Raw genomic sequence first — 24,791 nt, 5'->3', positions numbered from 1 at the left:
CGACCTGTAAAAAAGGAGAAACGACCGGCGAAGTTATCTTCAAATATAGCAAGAGCTCATAATAGATTTCTTTGTGATAGACCTATTTCCTGCTTGACTGTCTTTGTTGCTGGTCGTCTGGCTGCCAGACACTCGCGAGAAAAAAGATGAGGATGATGTAAGCCAAACTGGGGACTCTCATTTTCGCTTGAAATACTCACTGAAAATATTCTAATCACCAGCACAGCTCCGTTCATCTCTCTGCTCATTCTTATATTTTCTAATATTTATAATATAATAATTCACAGTTCGGTGAAAACTTTCAAACAAAAAATTTCAATTCCGTTCTAATTTCTGCAATTTGGTTTACTAACAATCAATGGTACAATGGTAAATCGATTAACTCCATACGGAATGGAAGATAGAGATAATAAAAGAAATAGGGTACATTCGCTCTTGATGAAGATTTTAAACAAACTCTACCGAATATGAATGTCATGTCATTGCTTACCTAACCAATATTTAAACATAGGAGCAAACGCGGAATGCAATAAATGTAAATTTATTTCTTCGGCTGTGAAACAACTGAGGTGAAGCTGTGAAATTCTAATCATTGTAGCCCTGATGAGAATCGCACAGCAAGGGGTTAATCGTTTCTGTGTCCCCACTCTACTTTCCCCTTCTATCACGATTTCGTCGCGGGCCGGTCACGTGGTGCGTCTCGTCCCTGTACTGGCAGAGAGGGGGTAACTTCTTCCCCTGAATTCGTGCTCCCTCCCCTCATCCGGTGACTCTGAGCTCATATCGTTTTTCCCCTTTTCGAAAGTCGACATAAAGGAACGTTTACGCTGCCGTTTCGTCGCGAAGCTGTAAAACAAATATGAACGCGTTCTGCAGACGTTCACGAAATTCAATCGGCGATCCGCCCGCACATTTCGGTTACCGCGAGCCGAGTCTTCTGATGTTAGTGCTGATCACAATCATTTTCGTTGTCCGAGTTCAGGCGGCGCGGCGCGGCGTCCTGACCATCGCAATCCTACTTCAGAGTCGCCGTTTCGTGCGATCTACTTCAGAACTATCGAACAAGTATTTATAATTCACGTCGTTCGGGACGCGGACGTTAAGCTGTTTAAAGTGTACGATAAGATATTCTGCTCAGACGTCTTTAATTGCTCTCCGATTTGTCGAGTACGACTCGACGTCGTAATGGAAAACCTTTTAACTCGAATTCTCTTCAACCCAGAGAGTCTCTTCCAGAATTTATTTCCAAGAATTTCGAGCAGACTCGTCTTTCCCATGCAACAAATGAGCCGTTTAATGCGAAAATGGTGCGAGTTAATTATCGGATAATGAGTAGACGGCGGAGATCTTTATGTAAAATAAAAATTACCTGAATTGCAACAAACTGGAGGGAAATAGAAATTAATTTTCTTTCATAATAAGTTTAATAAGTCCTACACTCAGCAAAATAAGTCTCCGTACACCCTTTAAAACAGAATAACTTTTTTATAATTGTACCAAACGATCTGATTATTTGTAAGCGATTAGAAGCATTGCTTTACTAGATGATGTGCAAAGATTTTCCAAAAATCACAATTGATCAGGTTACATGCAAAAATAAAAAAAGCATTTAAAAAAATTTTTTTATTTCGGTATATAATGAAAATTTAAAATATATGTTTTGTCAGTCGATTTCGATGAAATTTTCAGCAGGTGTGTAACTACAAAAAACATATATTTTAAATTTTTTATCAAGGTCCCAAATAAAAAAGTATTTAAAAAGTACCTTTTTATTTTTGCATGCAACCTTGTAGATTGTAATTTTCAGAAAATATTTTTTGCACATCATTCAGTAAACTAATGCTTCTAATTGCTTGCAAAACATCAGGTTATTTGGTATAATTATAAAAAAGTTATTCTGTTTTAAATGGTGTACGGAGACTTATTTTACCGAGTGTAATGCTTTTACTGTTTAAACCTTCGCAAGGTAATGTGGGGTCTCAGAGACCCCAGCTTCAGATTTTTGAAAAGAATTTTTATACGAATAAAATTAAATCTGTTTGTTTACTTCTTATCCTGCGTTATTATTTATCCCAAGTTTATTAAAAAGTAGGCTATTTATGAAATACATTTGTCCGGGTCTAAGAGATCCCACCTTACTATTTTTGTGTTATTCGACCTTACTTTGCGAGTGTTAAATTGCAGCTACTCAGTTTTGTCATAAATCTAATAATGTGGAATTAATTAAAAGTTCCACGAAACAGAATAATATCGGAAGATGTTGCGCTAGTCTTAAAAAGTATATTACGATCGCTTTATTTCATTACGATTCTTCCCCTCGAGGTGCGGCGTTAGACCAAACAGCCAAATATTGACTTACATTACTTTTGCATTAAACGTCCAACGTAAAGCTGTCCTTGGTATTGATCGAACACAGCAATTCTTTAAAAACAATTATATCTCGAGGCTGTAATCAGCGTATAATTCCAAAGTTTTGTCGGCAGTGTGTGTGTGTGTGTGTGTTTTAGTAGTTATCTGCCATAAATAAAATAAATCAATTCATTCGAGAACTTGAGTCTCGTTTGGTAATGTTCATTATTTTTTCACGAACCTTAATCGTTGATCGGTTAATGGAACAACGGGATAATTTGAAATGTTGTCGAGGTTTCGCGAATTTCGCAGCTTCGTTATCAGTGATCATCAGTAAACTTAGTTAGTCGAATCGTATTATCGCGAAGATTTTAAACAAAGCTCTCAGTTAACTCTCGAGACAGAGATTTAAAACATCGTTACCGTAAACCATTGACGCACTAACCAATCATTTAGAAAATTGAATGCATTGAATGCTCGCACTATATGTATATAATATCGAGTCAGACTCGTGATGAAGAATTCGAACAGAATCTACTAAATATGTACGTGATTGATTTTCTTTAAACCAAAATAAGATTTGATTTTTTTATAGTCAACATTTAGCTATTAGAAAATGTAAGAAATGCATTGTCAAATAACTCGTGTTCCTTACATTCGACTTGGAAAATTTTTATTTTGCTCCACGATCCGCATTCTAGTAATTCAATGTATACAATACAGAAAGAATTAGACTCATCAAAAGTTTTTTTAAAAATTACTTTGCAAGTACCCCTCAACGGTGGTGTTCATCGCAAAATCTGTATAAAATTAAACATGTATAAATACGTTTCTGTAGCTAAATAAGTGTGTTACGAAGCTCTATACAGGGTGTCCAAAAAATGTTGGACTTCCTTGAAACAGGCGATTCCCGGGAACACATATTTGAAGTAACTTTTTCCTTTGCAAAAATGTTCTCCGCAGCTTTGTTCAGAAGTTATTAACAAAATCACGGTCCTATCAGAGAGCGGACGCTTCCCGACTCGGCTATAATGCCAACGCCACTGATTGGTTCTTGTTCTTCGTTAACACTAAACCTACCAACACCGGTCGAAATGACCGGGGTTCCAGGTTTTTTTTATTTTACAATTAGAAAAATAATAAATCTGATTTCATAAGGAACGATTGTGGATATCTTTAGTAGTGTACGTATTACAATAGAAGCCGCACAAAGTCTAAATAAAATCAAGTAAATAAAGTCACTTTTAAGGCCCGGTAGTTTTAGTGTTAACAACTCCTAAACAAAGCCACCGAGAACATTTTCATAAAGGCTAAAGTTACTTCAAATGACTACAGGAATCATTCTTTTCAATGAAGCACAATATTATTGGGACACCTTGTAAGTTTCAACGGAGATATTAATATTTGAATAACTGAATATTTCTGGTTACTCTTCTCTGGCTAGCTTCAGTCTGCAAAATGTTTGAGCGAAGAGACATTTAGAGCCCGTTCAGACACGGCGGAATCCGCGCGTTTTCGACCGCGCGATTTGAACCGCGCGGACCTTATTTACATTAGCGTATATGGATTCGTTCACACGCATCCGCGCGGTCGAACAATCAAAAACAAAAATCACGCGGTCAAAAACGCGCGGTTTCCGCCGTGTCTGAACGGGCTCTTAACGTCCATGGCTCGTTATCATAAATGATTTGGATGAATTCGATTTACCAGCTCCCAAAACACTCGAGGGCGATTGTTAGCGCCGTGATAATCGGACCCTCGCGTGTCCACCGCGGGGAAAAGAACGAGACAAGGTTATACTACCGAATTGGATTATCACCGGCCTCTTATCCTGTTTTGTCAAGCATCTCGAGGTCACTTCCCCATGGACTGCGGTTCTAACTGTATCAAAACATTAAAGCGGAGTTTCAGCTGGCGTTATCGCGATGATAACGCTACCAAGGCCGCCACCGGGATAATTGGCCAAAGTCATTTTGGTATTGTGTAACGCCGGATAACCCTCGCCGGCTACGGCGCACTGATTTTCAAAAGCGTCGCTCATCTCTGCATCCTCTGACTGCGAAAGCGATCGTGTTCGCGATTAGCGTCTTTTTCCTTTTTCGAATTTCAAGTACCATTATTTACATATCTCTCGCGGTTCTTCGTGGAACGTACTGTTTTTACCACGCTTATATTAGCTTGCCGAGTTGTCGATGTTGTCGTTGTCATTGTTGTCGTTGTCGTTGTATGCGTCAAACCTTGTAATCGAATTTTAAATCACTTCCCGATGAGCTAGAGACTTGAAACTTTCAACATTGCTCAGAACTGGATGACAATGCAATATTAAAAAAAACAAATTTTTAAAAAACTGCGTCTAGGAGGAAAAAAATTTTAAGATTAACCGTCACACGTCGCCGTGCGACGCTGAGTAGTACGTCATCACGTTCAGCGATCCCCACTACGCGCGCCAGCGCTCCCTACTTCACTACGCGTTCCCACTCCGACTCATCCCCACTCCACGGACCCACTTCGCACCGAAGAAGCTCAGTCAGTGTGGTGTTCCGTTCAAGTTCCATTTCGGACGATTTCGGATTCCATCAAGGGACGTCGTCTCTCGCAGCCATCCCCTCATTCTATCTCGCGTATTTCCATATCTTGCGTTTCTATATCTTACTATTTCATACCAGTATTACTATGTCTTGCGTTCCATTTATTAAAAAAGACTAACAAGTAGAAAATTAAAAAAATATATAAAGAAAAACTTTCTGAAAACCACGCTTATATTAAAATGGACTAAAAAGGAGAAAATAATTTTTTTCCTGGCTCTCCCAAAAATTTAATATAAATTTTTAAAAAACGTTGACATTATTGACTATAAAAATAAAAGCGTGGAGCGCTAAATTATATTGACGTAATCTTCGTGGGCGCTTCACGCTTTCATTTTTATAGTCACTAATGTCATGATTTTATTTAAATTTATATTAAATTTTTGGGCGAACCAGGAAAAAAATTATTTTCTCACTTTTTAGCATAAGCGTGGTTTTTGAAAAGATTTTTTTTATATATTTGTTTTCGTCAACGAACGATCGAGCATCAATTGCGACGTTTAATGCAAAAATGGTGCACGTCGAAACAGTTGATCGTTGAGAATTTTAGTAAACGTTCTATGAAACACAATCATATCGAAGGATGTTACGTTTGTCTCATGCAAGCTAAAAATTTGTTACAATTATTTTCTTTAATGGCGATTAAACTCGCGGAACATAGTGTTAAACCAAACAGACAAATATTGTCTTCGCCATATTTGCATTAACACTAGGTTTACAGAGCACTAGAAATAACTATTCCACATTACTTTATAAAAATAACGAGAATGTGACTATCCCAATTTTTAACCATTTTTTAAATAATATATAGTCAAAGAAATTAATTTATTAAATAATTCCTAATGGATGCATTTTTTAAAATGTTAGGAAATTAGGAAATGAAGCTAGCTTATTAGCTTCTTCTAGTAGCATCTTTATTTTGTTAAACGTGGGACAGTAACGAATATTGAAAACGATCAAACTGCTGTTAGCTCCAAATCTCCAATGCAGAAAATTGAGTTCTGAGTACGTATAGAGTTTTCTGAAGTATCCTTCGAGAGTCTTCACAGTAGCGCGAAGTATAATTTTCTTCAAGTATAGAGTAAGAGTACGTGACATTTTGTTTTGTTTAGAACTCTCAATCTTTTGAAAATGTGAGGGTAGAAAAATTTCAGGATTCCATTTTTAAAGGACAATAATAAAGTTTGGTTCCTCCTCACAGATTAATTTATAAAATCTAAGTGTTTTTTTATTTTCCACTCACATAGATCTGAAACTAATTTAGTCGGAATTTTATGGAATTTTTGTTATAAATATTATAATTAAGGGCGCCTGAAAATCATTAGGAAAATACAGAAAAGATAAATTCATGCAGGGGTTGCTGGGAACCGTGCGTTCCATACATGGTAAAGCAAGCTCATGCATATTCAAATGTTGACAGGGTATGTTAATAAATCTTTTTTAATGCACCACGCATGGTGGATATAAATTGAAGAACGAAAATAAAGTTTGATTTCTTCTGAGGGACTAATCTATAAAATCATAATATGAAATACTGTTTTCTGTATAAAAAATTTCCGCTTTTTTCATCCATAATGTAATCTACATATTAAAATTCTGAATTCCACGTGTACTATCCTACGAGATTTGAAAGAATTTTATACGCTTGAATGCAGATCAACTTTGATTTCATTTCAGAGAGTAATCTATAAAATTATATATATATAATTATTATATAAAATAATATCTGTATCAACAGTTTTTATTGATTTTCAGAGACTTTTATTCACTAGAAATACAAGATTCTGCTCTTTTTTGTTTATAATGTGTACGTACCAGAATTTAAGAATCTATAGGGTGTCCTTTGGATGAATCTACGTGAACAATTAAGTCGGAAAGGAAGAATAATGTTTCTTCCATTGAATCTTCGTTTTCGTGAGAATTGGAAGTTCTCGCAGTAAGTAGAATCGGTAGGTCATGAACAGACGCGCTACAGATTCTATCTAATAGCACGCGTATTCCGTAAATTTTCGAACTCGATTTTCGTGAAAACGAAAAATATCCTTCTTTGTCGACTTATTTTTTCATGTAGATTCGCCTCGCCGCTGCTTGCACCACCTGATTGGTGACACCCTGTGTATGTCTATACCGTTCTAAAGTATCTTCCATTAAGAGGTGTCACTTTAAATTTCGTGCTATTTTTTATCTGTGTGTAAAACAGCGTGTCTTATAATTGAAAATAATACTTCTCAATTGAAGACCCTGTACAAGACTTCAAAGAATTTTATATGTGGGAATATTGGAGATCAGACGAGCGAACGAAGTCCAGGAAACTGTACTTCGGCTTGTGAATCAGATTCGACAGACTGAAGCAACGCAGATTCCTGAAGAAAATTTTGATAGTGTTTACGTAAACTGAATGGGACTACTCAAGCAGATAATAGGGGTTGTAAGGCACGTTACAGAGAGAAAGAGAGAGATGGGATAATAAAAAAAGACGACAAAATGTTCTAGCGATGTCGCGTTTGAAACGAGTATCGAGAAAATTGCAGTTTGATAAGGAAATCATCAGACCCATCAGTACTTACTAGTATGCATCATTGAAATTCTTATGAATTAAAATAATTTTATAGAAAATTATAATATTAGAGGGGTAGCTAATAAAAATTTTATGTATAAGTTTCTATGTAATTAGTGAATTTGAATAAAATATAGTTGATTTATATAATAATCAATATGACTTGGTGATCGTGATAAAAGTCGCTAAAAATTTGACTAAACACATCCTCGTCATTTTTATAAAGCAATATAAAATAGTCAATTTTAGTGAACGGTGTATTTAACTTAAATCGTAAGACAGGACTCGTGTAAAAGATCTTCGTAAAATGTGGGTTAAACAAATCGGGATTCGTTATTATGTTTGAGAGAGTTGAAAGTTGGTCATCGAACAATTAAAGCTAAGAATGCTCCATCTTTACAGTTCCATTCTCTGGGATTGGCAACGTGATTATAAAGAGCAGTGGTCTTCATTCTGTATTCGTCTTACTGGCTGACTATGCGTTTGATAAGTCTCACTCGACGCAGTGAGACTTACATATCTGTTGCCATGCGGCGTCGTGATACGATGAGGATGACAGTACGTTTGTAAAAGGGTCCATAAAAGTGCGATTACAACGGAATAGTATGTAGACGAGTCGAAATCAAATGAAATAATTAGGAGGGAAAATAAATGCATAAATCATAGTTTTCCAATGAAAGCACTGCCGTCCACCTGTAAGGATATTACAATTCAGTTCATATGTAATACCAACATTAATAACTGTGGATGTTATACATTCATGAAACAATCGAATACGTGCAATTTGTAACAATAGTTTTATTTAAGAATATCAACGTATTATTTTCCTAACTTAATAGAAGTGTTGAAAATTGTTTTAATACAATTTTCATCTTTCACGAAAATCCGCAGTCTGTTAATATCATTTTTGAAATCTTACACCAATTCTGTAACACTGAATTACAATATTGAATTACATCAATAATCACCGTGCAGTGCCAATTGTATAAAATTTTGATTTCATTAATGCCACAACTCGCAATTGTACTTCAACTAACATACGGTAAAAATTTTAATAAAATTTTCATCAGAACAATTCCTCATCTCTCAATTGTAGTATTGAATTAAACTAGTACACGGTAAAAATGATAAAATACGGATAATTTTTGCTTGCCATAAAAATCTACAGACGAGCCATAAGTACAATAAAATGCGTCGTTCAATCGCCATATGTCGGACAATCGGTTTTTTATGGAAGCTTTTTCATTGTTGTGCTGAAACAGGAAATTCAATAAGCATTACAGTTTCAATGCATAGTTTGTAAAGCAGTTTCTACACGATCGGATACGAACATCTGTTTCATTGCGTTTAATGAAATTTTTTAATATCAGTGATTTGTTGGTACTTTTCCAATATCGTCGATTATTGTTTCATTGTATTTGTTGCTAACAGAGATGGTATCCTATTTGTGTTTGTTATTATACCAGCTCGAATGACGCAGCTTTGTGTTGTCCCGAGATTCATCGTCCCTGATCTAGCAATCATCACTGCACTACGCCACTTAATCTATTAATAGCTTCAGCGTAGGTTCTCTCGTCACAATATAAACGTATAATAACAGCTATCCCTGGACAGATATACGACACAACATAGATGTATCATTGGCATGATCATTTCCTGCCTTTTGACTGATTCGTAGACGCGCACGTAATGCGCAGCGAAGGTTGGTGAATTCTGCTCAAATACTTCACATTAACCTGCAGAATTTATCATAATTAGACTGTAACAGAGCAGCAATAAAATAGAACTATACAAAGTGTAAAAATAAATAGCACAATCAATATTAAATTAAAACTTTTTAATTTATTCTTTGCTTGACTCTCATTTTCGTAAATTAAACTGAAAACATTTGCTTCAAAATTCGAGTAGGTTAAATATATCAAATCTAAAAACAAAAAAAAAATAGCACAATCAATATTAAATTATGTTTTTAGTTTATTCTTTGCTTAACTCTCTTTTTCGTAAAATAAATTGAACACATTTGCTTCAAAATTCGAGTAGGTTAAATATATCAAATCTAAAAACAAAACAAAAAATAGCACAATCAATATTAAATTATGTTTTTAGTTTATTCTTTGCTTAACTCTCTTTTTCGTAAAATAAATTGAAATATGTGCTACAAAATTCGAGTAGGTTAAATATATAAAATATAAAAACAAATAGCACAATCGATATTAAATTAAATTTTTAGTTTATTCTTTGCAATACATCTTTCTCATAAAATAAACTCGAGAAACTTGTACCTGCTTCAGAATTCGCATCCTCACTGCAAACAAACGTAGCAAATTTGTGGAGCTCTTGCAAACAATTTCAGTAAATTAAGGAATATTTTATTTTGCTATTTGTAAATTCTTGAAAATATTTTTGTCGACAATAAGCTTCGATTATAAGCAAGAAGAGTTATCAAAATGCGCGTTTACATAAACGTTTACAGTCTTTCATTATTTATTATTATTCGTCTGAATTTTAATTGATTGTGATTATACTGTTTGTCTTTACACCAGTGTTGTACGTTGCATAAAGTGCGATATTAGATACTTAACTGGGTAATAGTTTATGGTTTATATAATTATTGTTATCATCCCAATAGGAAGTCATAAAGTTAGTCACGAAAAATCGGTCAATCTCATTCACTGATAAAGTCTTACAATGATGTTGCAGATTATAACGTTCGGAAAAAGATAAGATGTAGTTCAAAAATTCTGACCAATGCAGAAATCTTTTCTATCCTTTTTTCATACAGTATATGCAATGGAGTGACTAAATAATAAAGATACAATAATCCTTTCGTTTTTGTCACGAAAATAAATGTGTAATTATTTTCAATGAGATCAGACTTCCAATTAAATAATTCATATGTGTTTAAATTTGTGGAAAAATGCAAAAATTCAATAATAATCGCGAATTAATGGGTTCCCCTTCCACAGTATGATTAAAGTAGTTCGTCTGACATGTGATACACATTTCTGTCTTGTCTTTGAGATAACAGTAGCCATTATTAGCTAGAATGTCAGCTTAACTACTTACATGAACACATGTTGGTTTTTTGTAATGGAAACGTTCAACACGGTCGAGACAGTCTTCACGTTTCGTATATTCGTTTCTTTTAAGTCTTCCTGTTGTATCATGAACTCTTATTTGTTCGTGCAGGTCGTTAAACATTTTATGCAACTATTCTCAGTTGACCTTTCTTTATTTATATAGATATTTTACATTTTCTATTCTCTATTTAAACTTCTGAACTTACAAAAATCGATATTTCTTTCACAAAGTATTATAGTAAACATTTATTACTACGAAATACATAGTAGCCTATGCGTCCATATCAAAATAATGCGATAATATTGTATATTTTAATAAATATCTGTGACAACTTAGCTCAGAAATCGTTTACATAAAAATTGTGCACAATAACTATTTTTATTAATTTATTTAAAACAGTTGTAATTACATGAACACTGTTTTCTGAATAATACGATTCATTAATGCAAAACTAATTATAATTAGTGTACTTATGTTTGCGTCTCTTTGCAACTGTATTATAAATAATTTACAATGTAAATATAGACTTTGTGTACAAATTCCTATAAATTCATTGATACTGTATTGGTTTCAACGTAACTGCAAAATTATTATATTCAAATAACGAACCATCGAGAACGAATAAATACGGAAACGTAATTAAATTTGAAATTGAATATTACGCGTTGCAATTTTCGTATTGTCTTAGGTAAATAAACTTACATTCTAAATAGGTCAATAATATTTCCGAATGTATAACATTCATTAAAATTGAATCTTTCATCGACGATTAAAATACCTTATATTTATTTCTCGTTTAATTACAAATGCCCTTCATTCAAAATAACAATGTATCTCTCATTCTTGATATTGTAATTTAATTTATGAAATTAAAATTGAGTATATATTCTTATAAATCACAAGTAAAAATCTCTTTTTAATTCTCATTCTTTTAATTTAATTTACGTAACTAACAATGTGTACGTTAGGTACGTATGTGTATAAAGTAAACGTTACGTATACAGCAAAAAGCACAACAGAGCAAACGACCGTGCAAATTTTAATTAACTTTCAACCTGCTAGATAAATTTTGAAATTCTGCTACAGGAGAGACACATGTACTACAGCAAAAATTGGAAACGGCAAAATGAATAGTGGAGCAAATTGTCTGTTTGTTTTGGCAACCGCGAAACTGTTGAACTTGAATTCGAAATGAAGATGTTTGTGTGTACAAGTTGGCAACAATTAGACGTAATCCTCGCCTTTACTATAAATATTGCGGAATTTAGAGAGTTTTCTCGGAAAGAGACTGTGGGTGTAATATTTGAACGCAAGCAGTGCCGCGTGATGTGTGTGTCTGCGTCTTTTGGCAAGTATCAGTTCAGTATGTGAAAAAGTTTCTCTTCGTACAAAATCCTTCTTTCAACCTGGTCTGTTATTCTACACTATGTATTATTATTATTCACTTTTCTATATTTCTGTACTATTTTACGAATTCTTTAGTTTCTTGTTGCGCTAGAATAGAATTTTTCAAAACGTCACAGGGTTAATCTTCCGATTTATTTTGCTTCTACAGGGTGTCAGGGTGAGAAAGAGCAATGTACATTTCACAATTGCAATTACAATGTAAACTTCTTTGTCTTTCTCAATTCTTCTTCTTTTTTGTTGCTTAAAATCTCCACTGTTTCTTTGTTTCTTAAGTTTTCCGTTCCATAAGTAGATTTTTCCGTGCACTTCACTTTACTTTGTTTTTTATTTTTTTCATTACTTTTCGATCTAATTTTATTTTATTTTATCTACAATACTCTTTATCTAGAATAGTATCCTACCGAAGAACTTACGTGTATGAAATAGGTATCTAACCTAAAATGTTAGGCTGAAGTGAAACTCGTTTCTCATCGTAGTTGCAAATCACGCCGCAGTATTAGGGACATTATTAGCGATTTTTTGTGCCGCATTAATGAGCTCCTCCTTCACTCTAACGCACGCAATGCTGAGGATTTAATGTTTTTAATTAAAATGTCAAGAAAACATCTTTTTATATCTCTATTGTATCGATGTAGGTATCTAAATAATAATACATTTTTTCCCTGTGCAAACTAAAGTAATACAAAGAAGAACAGTTTGTACTAGAACAAAGATAGACGAAAAATAGACTTATTTGTACCCTTTATGAAAAATGTTTTTTTCAAATCCTGATAGATACAATCTCATAGAATTGCACAAATTTATTCAGGTCAAACAATTTATCTTTACGTATTTCAATCTCATTGGGAAAAAATACCGTAGTAAAACGTACACCCGCAGTAATAGGAACATTTACCCTACGCGCGGAGAATAGGAGCCACCCCCATTGCGGCCAATGCTCGTCGAGTTGCGCCGCCATGGCCGCGGAACTCGCGCTTGGAATTATTTTCGTGGCTACACGATGCTGCCTGTTGACTCACGCGTCAAGCGCGTGAGGAAATTTACATGCGTCGCAGGATATTGCATTCGCAGGCTGTTTCTGCGGCGCGGCGCGAGAACAACCGGACCGAGTGTAACTCGATCTGAACACGGGTGCAGCGGGCCATATTTTCCGAAATCGCGAGATTTTTTATTTTCTTGGCCGTGCGACAGAATCGACAGATAACGAGGACTCGCTTTCACTCGAAATAAATTCGGTAACTCGACACTCGCGAAAATTTGTAACCCCGACGCGCACGCTCTCGCCACGAATGTTTACAACCATGAAGCATCCTCGTGGTCCACCTATGCCACCGTGCAGAGAGGGTAACTTTTTCCCTTCAATTCGTGTTCCCTCCCATCATCTTGCGACTCTGCCCATGATGCAGCACGACCCCTTGCAAAAAAACAGGTCTGTAATTAATAAAATTAACGAAGAATTGCTTCTTTCTGTTATAGCAATCCAAGAGCGGCGCGGAACATGGCGGAAAAACAACGCCGCGACAATCATAACACAAACATCACAGCAATGGGGCAGCTTGTACCTGCTGTCGCCGAGAGTCCGAGGAAGATGGACAAAATCTCCATCCTGAGGTTGGCTTCAGCTTTTGTCAGATCGGACTTTGGTAAGTTCTGTTATCATGCAGTCTTCCCGCTTGAACGGGCTCTAACTACACTGCGGATGTGTATGCAATTTTCAATTCTTATAGACAAATTTTATGAAAGTTACTAAATTCCATCGAATTTTATATTCTAGCATTTTTTGCATATTTTCGTAAGTCATAAATGCATGAAGATCCGCATTCTATTAGGCTGGCAAGAAAGTAATTTCACTATTTTAAGGCTAAATAAAAATTTCTTTAAGCAATGAACTTTAATCGATCAAATATTTTCCATTTTGTTCGATGATCTTTTGCCATCTATAACAAAAAATTGGGTTTCAAAACAAATTACTTTCTTGCTAACCCAATAGTTATACTTTTGATCTGCAACGCAAATAAAATAGAAATTGCACGCGAAGTTGCTGCACCACTTCGTCACTATTGAAACAATATGCTCCCAATGTCTATTTCCGTGGTCCAAACAAATGATAATCACGAGCTGATACATTTGGACAGTAAGGGGGATGTTTAGGAATAGTTCAATGTAGTTTCTCAATTTTTTCTTGCGTTCAAACGGCTGCTCAATCAGCCCCTTGTCTGGGTGCAACACTTGTCTTGGTGCATTGTGTTTGACCGTGTTGGCGTCCATTAACAAACGATTTATGCCAACCACTTGTGGCCTCAGTAACGTTTCATTCTTAAATTGTTGTTGATTCATACAAGATTTCAATGTGTTTTACACCTTCAGTAGTTACAAACGTGATGATAGTACGTTATGCAACGGAAGTCGGTACTGTTTGCCCATTCATCTTTCTAATAACTGACAAAATGGTTAAACAGAATAGTCCATGATTCAGACGGAGTGTGAGACTATTTGAATTTTCACTTAGTCTTTGTCTAGGTAAGAACGACTATGCTGTTATGCAATACAGAATCCAGTTAATTTGACTGGTCCTCGCAGTTTTATAATTTCTGAGAGTTAATATCAATATTAACTAGCCCACCCTCTTCAGGGTGGGAAGAAAATGAAGATAAATACGAATGTAATTTCATTTTTAAGCGCCTTAAAATGTCTACAATAATATAACAATATCCTTAAATCTTTCTAATGATTTTTCAGTTTCGTAATTAATTAATTTCTGTCATAAATGCAAATTCGGAGTCTGTTAACACTAGAATTAAAGGACACTAACAAGGGAGGGACCCCAAGTGTCCGACTTCGATTTTGATAATTTTTTGTGAAACGATGGTATATAGTTTTAAAGATATAAACAATTAAACTTTCATACCTTGTTGATACACCATGATTTGCAGCTCAAGTTTCCGAAGTTCCATTAGCCATATTTTTAAAACTATTGAGTAACTACACCTAGTATGTATTTTGCAGACATCATTAGGGACCCATATACCATCGTCTCACAAAAGATTATCAAAATCGAAGTCAGACACTTGGGGTCCTTCCCTTGTGAGAATGCCTATTTTACATTATTTTATAAAAACAACAAAAATGGATCTATCCAAATTTCTAGCCATCCCTGTTATAAAAAATACCCGAAGAAAGAAATTGAATAATTTCTCATGGATGCATCTTTACTAATAATTGTAAATTAAACATATTAGAACCCATCATTTTGATAGGTCCCGTAAACCTTAATTACAATGTCCGTATGATATTTGTTCTACGACTTCTGATTAAGTTTCTTGTCTCTTTTCTCTGTTGCAGCACTCGGACGCGGCATAAAAGACTTTCTACCCCAAAAAATAAGCAACATGGACTTGGAACGATTTATCATCGACGTGAGTACTCGTAAATCGATCCAGTCCTGTTATCGTCACATGTTGAACATGTTAAAATCGTTCTTGTTAACCGTAACAGAAATTGATCGGAAGCGGGGGATTCTTTATCGTGGTCACAACTACAGGGAAAATCGTTTACGTCAGCCAGCTAGTCCAGGAACACCTCGGCCACATTCAGGTAAATGTCGCAACAACAATTATTCTCGTTCTCCTTTCATAGCTGAACGCTTTTCAGTGCTTTGTGAACTGTGAAATATTTCTTTGCGATCAGATCCTAACGGATTTTGTGCATTAGAATGCGCGAAGTACAATGAAAGAGAACGTATTTAAAAATGTTAACAATGATTAGAACAGCTTTAAGCTCAATAATTTCACAGAAGAGAAAAGAATGTTCATATATGTGCCGTTTAATTCAGCAGTGGTACAAGTCAATATTTGTCTGTTTGGTGTGACACCACAAGTGTTTAGTCGTTATTAAATAAAATAATTGCAATATAATTTTAGCGTGGCTTGCATAAGATTTATAGAAAGTTTAATTAATTCCTCATTATCCAGTGATTAACTGTTTCGACTTGTATAATTTTGGCATATCCAGAGTGTCCCCAAAAATGTCGTACTTCCTTGGCGGGGATGATTCCTGAGGAATCACAACATGTTTGGGAGAGAAATCCTGTATACTCTAAATCTAAATTAAAAGTTCACTTTTTTTTTATCGTAAATGCATTGAGTGCAGTCTATCTAACTCAGCATAATTAAAAATCGTATATAGCGCAGTAAAATCGGAACTGGAGCTCCGAATGTAATCGAAACTAACACAAACGTATCAGACACATTGAAAGTATCACGAATTAAACATATTTTTGTGAATACCTTGAAAAGTAGAAATGAGCAACGATAACATCTGTAGTGAAGTATTCTTAAAAATCGTGCAGTCGACAATGTATTTCGAAATAATCGAGGTCGGCGAGAGGTACCTCTTTTTGTAACCATGTTTTCTTTGCTCCGAGCCTATCTTTAACTTCTTATGATAATGAAAATATGAATTAACGTTCATATCTTAGCCATGACTTTTAAAAGTTGAAAATTACTGGTTGCAAACCGGTTAAAGAGGTCACATTGGAAATTCATGCTGCGGAATGAACGCGAAGTTCAGGTTTCCTTATCTCTTATATATCATTTACTTACCTAATAGACTGGAAGTTCGAAGGAAACCGTATTTTGCAAATGCACCGTTTTTGTACTTCGCTTCTTATCAGGTTGCCGTACGTTGCATGAGACGAGGTCGTCACTTCAGTATCGAACCATATATGCACGTAGAACGACAGAGTAATATTTCCATAAATGATGCCGTTAAGCATGCTGACAATAAGGATAAAAGAATATTACTTCATGTACACGAGATTCGAAGCTTGTTTGAGAATAATCTGCTTCGAACGTTTTTAAAAATTAGTAACTATTCCGAAACGTTTCTTTTTCGTGTTGCACGAATCGATGGATGTTTAATCAGGATATCTCTAATCAATTTAGGATGGATTATGAACAAACCTCGAAATAAACTTTTATAAAATCTCTGTTCGAATTTGCGTACACAGAATTGTACTTATGAAATCATTTATGAGAAGAAATTATGCTACCAAAAACTTTTTTAATGTTTTCTGATGGAGGTATGTTAGAATCTTTCTCATAAAAGTTTTGTAGAAAGTTATTTTAGATTATATATTAGAGGGGTAGCTATATACAATAATAAATATTTTATGTAGGTTCCCATATAATTAGTGAATTTTAATAAAATACAGTTTATCTGTGTACTAATTGAATTTAGTCAGGAATATTTTATTGTTTTTTAATTTAATTTTTAGGAAAGGGGTAATATTAAGTCGATATTTTAATTAAATGGGTTGGAGAATATTTTGATAAAATTAAAGGGGTTTAATTATGAATTAAAATAATTTTATAGAAAATTTTAATATTGGAGGGGTAGCTATATCATTAAAATTTTATTTAGGTGTCTAAATAATTAGTGTAGATAATTAAATTTATTATAATGACCAAGTCAATATGATAAATATTGCTAAAAATCGGAGTAAACGTGTCCTTATCATTTTTACAAAATCATATAAAATAGTCACTACTACCTAGTGCTCCGTAAATGCAATATTAAGTATAAAAACCTCGAGAGCTAAAATTTATAGTAAGTTTGTTCGTTTGTTGATAACTGTCACGAACTTGCTAATTTTCTATGTTGAGAAATGTTGTAACTCCGTATAAAAATTTCAAACGTTCCAACTTTGTTAATAGACTGGCCTTCAGCCAACATAAAGTTTACTCGACATTAAAAAGTTGTGCAACGCTTAACCGAGTAAGGAGCTTCTCATAATTTTCTGCGCTGTGGTGACGATCCTAAGGGCTTCGATTCTCTGAAACATTATTCCCCGAGCTCGTTAAGACATGATAAAGCAGTAAATCGAAAAAATTATTGCTGCGAAGCCGGCGCGGCTGCATTTTGCATTCCCGAGCGAAACATAGCTCTCGCGCCGAGCTTCAGAATTATCGATCAAATGAGTGCAACGGAAACGCACCGCCATGCCATGGCAACTGCTGCGCGCCATCAATAAATATTTTCTCTTTCCTCGTTGTGCAAAGTGTTCTCAACAATTGATTGGTGGTGTTACAGTTCGCGAGACATTTTCGCTCTTCAATAATTCACTCGCGACAGAGGCAACGAATATTCCATTTCGAATTTAATCATTTGCCAACAATATGGTTATTCATTAACCTGATTGTTTGCAAAAATCAGAAATAAATCTTCAACTACTCGTTATAGCTTCTAATTTAACGTGAAAATTATACTCGAGTGAAATGTTTAACCCTTCAGCAGTAAAAATAGAAATTCGACTGAAAGTTAAGAAGAAATGCGAATGAAACTATTTCCTAGTGAGATCTGGATTAATTACAATTTTGCAATAACGTTCACTAGGGCTAGGTCATTCTTTTTAGTGAAAAAATTAACAACCATATTTATTTTTAACCCTTTGTGGGTGCATGTCAGCTGACAGTCACTCAAACAATTTTATATCGTTCTGTTACTTTTTATTACTGTATATCAAACAAGTTTTTACTGAACACTATACTTCTCTCTTCATTTAACTTATACTTAGCTCTGGAATACACGATTCCGTTTCAACGAGTTAAATATATTAATTAACTGAGTTTTGTTGTTTCGTTTGAAATCAGGACCACGTGTCTGACCCGATGTTGTAAGGTAAGGGATTAATCGGGAGACAAACGGCTTAGATGAGTCGACGCCCACTCGATACATGAGTGGGACATGAGGATGGAAAGCTAATAATGTAATTTGTGTGCACAATAGGCATACTGTTTGACAGAAATTCAGTCTCCTTACAATAAAATGGTAGTAGATGATCAATGTAATCATCAATTTCTATATTACTTATAGTTGCATTTTTCAATATTTGATGTACTTAGGTATATTCTATTGAACTTTCATTCAATTGTAATTACAGTGGCCCACAAAAGTGTTCGTACACCCTTTAAAACAGAATAACTTTTTTATAATTGTACCAAACGACCTGATGTTTTGTAAGAACCATTGGTTTACTAAATAATATGCAAAAAAATTGTTCAAAAATTATAATTTACAAGGTTACATGCAAAAATGAAAAAGGCATTTTTTAAAACTTTTTTATTTGGGCCCTAATTAATGAAAATTTAAAATATATGTTTTGTAGATCTATGTTAGTTATACACATACTGAAAATTTCATCGAAATCGATAGATAAAAAAAGGTGGAAATCGTCGTTTTTTCTTGCGTCAACCGATTTTGATGAAATTTTCAGTACATGTGTGTATAACTAACATAGATCTACAAAACATATCATATATTTTAAATTTTCATTAATTGTGCCCAAATAAAAAAGTTTTAAAAAATGCCTTTTTTATTTTTGCGTGTAACCTTGTAAATTATAATTATTGGACAATGTTTTTTTTGCACATCATTAAGCAAATCAATGCTTCTAATTGCTTATAAAACATCAGGTCGTTTGGTACAATTATAAAAATGTTATTCTGTTTTCAAGGGCGTACAAACACTTTTGTGGGCCACTGTATATAATTTATTTCAATATTTGTATATTAACACTTTTTATCTACCGGAAGCCTATTAACAGGATTTTAAATAATTGTGCTGTACCAAAAGAAAGCATAGAGATTTTCTTTTCTTTTACAAGGGTGCGGGAAGCGCGATCTCATTTTCTCGATAATAGTAAAAACATGGGATTTTTCAGTAGTCAAAAGCGCTAGATAAATGATCAATCTAGGCAGCGATTGCCTTCGAAAGTCCTATTTTTACGTTTATGAGGAGTAATTTGCATTATTCGGCATTATGCCTCCAAATAATGCAAATTACGCCTCGTAAACGAAAAAATTGGACTTCTGAGGGCGATAGCGGCCTAGATCAATCTTTTATCTAGCGTTTTTGACTACTGAGAAACACCATTTTTGTATTATCGAGAAATGAGAACGCGAATCTTTCACCCTTGCAATCCTGGAAAAACGAGTCTACTCCCTTAAATGCAACTATTGAGGGTGACATGTTAGTTTACAATGAAAATAGCTGTTGCTATTGAAGGTTCCATTAAAAAGTGTTTACCCATGTACCATAGATTTTTCAAAATTATGCCATAATTACCGGTGATGTGTTAATTGCTGGACTGCGAGACTTGACCTTTTTCTTTTGTTTGCACTTTACACGTGTGCCTTTTACGTTTCAATACGCGTTCGTTGAACAGTGCAGTTTTTATATTTCTTGAGCTGACCACTGAGATCGAGAGTGATTTACCAATCGCAGGTCCGTTGATTCACTGGATCCACGAAGCGTTACCTTCGCCTGTATTATAGCTTCCTCATAGCAAACAATCGGTGGATGTCGCGTAACGTCATTCTTACGAGACGAACGCTACGGTTTATCTCAAAACGAGGATCTGTATCACAAGGGTCTCCTGTTAAGAGGCGTTTCTTTAAATTTCACGCTATTTTCTATTTGTCAAGATTAGAGTTGTCACTCTTCGACGCGTGGCAACATTAATCTTTCTTAAAAAATTTTATTACCATTTATGCTGCAGGATTTTCTTTGAAATTTTATTTTTTACCAACAACTTGATACTACAACTCACGTTATAGTACTTAGAATGGCCGATACTACAAGTGGACCATACGTCTTCAGTTTTTTGACGGAGTCAGGACGATTAGTGTAGTAGAAGACGTGCAAAATTTTTAAGAAATGTCATTTTGCATCTGAGCAAATTCGAAACATATGTTTAGTAGATCTGAATGAATCAGGGTGTGGCCGGGTTGGTAGAACAACCGCGCAGGGGCTGATTCTACATGTAAAAATAAGGGGAGAAAAAGGAATAACATTTTTTATTTGACACCTTGTTTTCGAGAAGTCGAGTTTGGAAATTGAGAATTGACTGACACGTCTGATCATGATCAACCAATTCTACTTCCTTTCGTAAAGGGTCTTCCATTAAGCGGTGTAATTTTCGCACTAGTTTTTATTTATGGAAATTACAGTTGTCACTCTCCGACATGTGGTTAATAAAATTGTAAAGATAACTGAAAATCGTGAAGAAAGCATTCTTTTTATACGGGGTGTCTCAGCTGAAGGAGGCCACCTAAATATCTCCTTTCTTTTTAATAACATAAAAAAAATATTTATGGCATAATTTAAACGGTATCGAAGGAGGAATATCATAGAAGAACAATTTTTTATTTGTCCGGCTATTTTTTCACAGTTTTTTCAAGATCGTCGTCATTTTTTATCGGGCACACTTTTTTTTTGTTCCATCTTGTTAATGACTTAAGCATATTCAAATGTATTTCTTCAGCCGCTATAAAATGGACTAAAAAAAAGTTCTCCCGATAAAAAAGTAACGATGACCTTGAAAAAAACTATGAAAAAATAACCGGACAAAAGAATATGTTCTTCTATGATATTCCTCCTTCGATACCATTTATATTATGCCATAAATATCTTTTGTGCCATTAATAATAAAGGAGATATTCAGGTGGCCTCCTTCAGCTGAGACACCCTGTTTAACTGAAAATAACAGTTCTTAATGGAAGATCCTGTATTAAGCACGCCAGCACGACGGATCTTTAAACTTGGTTTTCTTCAAAACGAGGCGTCAAAGAAAAAAATATTGTTACTTTTTTCAACTTATTTTTTTTATCGAGATTGGTTAACGTTGCTACGAGCCACGAAGATTAAAAGTTACAATTTTCCGCCTTCTCTCTGCGTAAAAATGTTTCACGGCGTGACATTGATAAGAGCTAATTACCTTGTGTGCTTCGAAGCAGCGAAATTCGGATTTTTATTGGACGTTTTCGTGCCACGTGTTGCTGCCGCGAATTAACTGGAAGTGGAACCGCAGGATTTAGAGAGAATGGCGATAGGTGCAGTGGTGCGATTTGAAAAGAGATATTTCAACCACCGAATAGAACCGTAACGCAACAGGAGAGAAAAAGTATGGAACATGCGCCACGAGCAAACGGAAAAAAAGAAAAATCTCACGTGGAACGCTGCTACTGTGTGCTGTTACCGGAACGGCAAAAATTTCTCGCGATTTCAACTACGACACGTGCACTTCATTTTTCAGAAGCTCTGCGCTTTTATACGTTTCTCCAGATTTTACGTTGCATAATATCTTGACAAGCTGGAACAATATTCGCACACTAGCCTTTATTTCTCATCCTTTTAAAATAAATGAAGTGTAAATTTTAGATTATTGAATTACTAGCCTGTATTTTGTTCTTTTTTTTATAGTTTTATACCGTATTCATTATTAAATTAATTTTATTCTCATTTTATAATTTTGGGTTCAAAGCTACTTTTCAATTATTAAATGACTAGCCTGCGGGTTTTATACATTTGCAGTAAAAATGAGCAAGAGAAACACGAAACAGTATAACAGTATTGGAAAAATTTACGAGTATAAAATATTTTCTACTGATTAAAATTATTAAATAAAGAAATGACGTTTATCTCCCACTTTTTAAAATTGAGGTATTAGCAAGAGCCATAGAATTATTCTAAATTATTATTAATAAAAGGAAGCATATCCTAGTGTTTAGATTCACGTTTTAAAAATATGCAACGAAAACGTATGCAGGAGTTTTCAGTAACCTCATGTTTTTAATACGCCTACGCCTTCCATCGTTGCGGATAATATTTAAAAGTGCCAGAAAATTTTTTTATAATAATATCGCATGTATGACGAGTACAACACACTCGACATAGACTTGAAAGGGACCCCGCGAACCCCCTAAAAATCGATGCTCACCCTGCAGCTCCGAGACAGTCTCTGCTAGACCTAATTCAACAGTGTTGACAAAGGCAGTGTCAGTCGTAGAAAGTTCGATAGTGACTCCAACAAACACGGCGAAGTTGACCGTCCCAGATAAGGATGAGTGCTGACCAGATTCATATGAATCCGTGCTCAGCCTTTGTAGAATTCGGCGACTTGAAAGGCTTCTCTAAGATCCTATAAAAAGCTAAAGGGATCCATGAATTCGTATGATCCTTCATAAAATTCGTGGACTAAAAGAGATTCTACCTTTCTAAGATCCTATAAAACTGAAGGTACACATGGATCCACATGATCCTCTAGAATTCATGGACCCGAGAAGCCTCTCCAAAATTCCACAAAGTTGAAAGAGTCTATCAGATTTGGAGAAGTTTCAATCAACTCTATTGTGCTGATGGAAGACCTCATGGACTCCATTGACTCGAATGCAATTAGAAGGGAAGAAGAGGGTGTATATAGTTTTCTGGATCTCGTAGGATCTTTATTAACTGTGTTGGTTTTCCTAGGGGATGTCTGTAATGCTCGATTCGAAATTGTCTTTGCGGACTTTGCCAAACCTAGATAAATCTATCAGATGATTGCATAATTTCGTGCCCGATTTTCATAGATACCGCAAACTGTACTGCTCGGAGTAGTGTAAAAAAAAGAAATTATATAGTCACCATTCTTTTACAATTATAGAAGAGGATGGTGACTATATAATTAATTAATAAAGCTGTATTCTTTAAAATTTAACTATTGAATTTTATTTTCAAATTGGGCACGAACTTATACAATCATCGACTATATCAGTCTGTATCGGTTTTAGAACGATATACGTCACAACAATAGTACACTTGTTGCTCCCTCCTCGAAAGTGATGTGAATTATTCATATTCTATGCCAAGATCGCTTCAAATTTTTTATTATAAGAGTATGTGTAAGAATGTTACAAAAATCGTTCACGCACAATCGTGGCTTTTCAACGTAATTGAAGTTTTACCTACTTCTTCTATTCTCGCAAACTAGTCTCCGCTCGAAATGTGGGTTTTCTGGGAAGACGAAAAGTGTCCAGCCGATCAGAAAATCTAGACACATTCCGTTATTCGAGATGAAAATGGTCCACGTTTCTGTTGCGATTTTCTTCTGCATTCCGATCCTCGTCACGATTTAATAGTGTCCAGGGTGCACCATGCCGGCGACGAGGCTCGTTTTCTCCATGGGGAGTTTCTCCTTGAGAACAATACAGCCTGATTGTGAGTAGCTTCTTTAAAAAAAAAAACCTGGAGATCCCACGCAAACAACTGTCACCCCACCTACGTTTTCTAAGTATTCTTTCTTCTTCCTCTATCGTCGGCTAAACCCCCTCGGTATCCTTACACCACGAAGCCGGGAAACTCGGCCGACGAACAGGTTCGTTACGCTCGAGTGTCGAATTATCGTTATGCTCGAATCTGGAGCGCCACGGTTCCTACGGAACCACGTGGATCGATAGGATGGACACTTTTTGCTCATCGTTCGCAGACAGTGTTAGGGTCTTTCTCTTTAGCCGTCTACTCGGCATCTCATCGAATCTTCCGTGCCATCTTCGTCTAACTTCTTCCTTCTTCGCCATACGCAATTTCTGAACCCTGTTTTATTTACAATAAATCATCGAGAAATAGTCACAATCAACAACGCCGGAACGTTCATTCGGGGCCTCCGAGGCTAACCGTATCTGGGGGTCTACTTTAACTCAAGTATCAACAATTTTAGTATTTATTTTTGAAGTGTGAAATTTTTTACGCATATACAATTGCAGGGCAGTGAATGAACCTGATCCGTCACGCTCCGAGGTGAAACGCTATTCGGGTAAACTCGGGGTAGCCGAGTTTAGCCGAGTTTAGCCGAGCGAGCGAGAAACTGACAGGTTCGCCATAAAAGTTTTCACTTCGGTCGTGCGGTCTCTATTCCCCGCACAGTATTGGTCCGATTCTTTCTTAAGCTTTTAATTCAAATCGTTTTTATTTACATTTAGATGATAGAAAATTAT

At 35.2% G+C, this 24,791-nt stretch overlaps 1 protein-coding gene across 4 annotated transcripts in view; it reads left to right on the top strand.

Annotated features, from left to right (window-relative positions):
- The window catches only part of LOC143211865 (uncharacterized), a 150,505-nt gene that overhangs the window by 109,331 nt on the left and 16,383 nt on the right, over positions 1–24,791 (top strand). For all 4 annotated transcript variants that reach the window (XM_076429931.1, XM_076429934.1, XM_076429930.1 and 1 more), the window contains 3 exons: positions 13,456–13,622; positions 15,322–15,395; positions 15,475–15,573. In XM_076429931.1, the coding sequence (XP_076286046.1) occupies positions 13,456–13,622; positions 15,322–15,395; positions 15,475–15,573 (340 nt within the window). The remainder of the gene's footprint in view (positions 1–13,455; positions 13,623–15,321; positions 15,396–15,474; positions 15,574–24,791) is intronic.

Source organism: Lasioglossum baleicum, chromosome 9 (assembly GCF_051020765.1).
Source record: "Lasioglossum baleicum chromosome 9, iyLasBale1, whole genome shotgun sequence".
Taxonomy (NCBI): domain Eukaryota; kingdom Metazoa; phylum Arthropoda; class Insecta; order Hymenoptera; family Halictidae; genus Lasioglossum; species Lasioglossum baleicum.
This window is presented reverse-complemented; position numbering and strand designations above follow the sequence as displayed.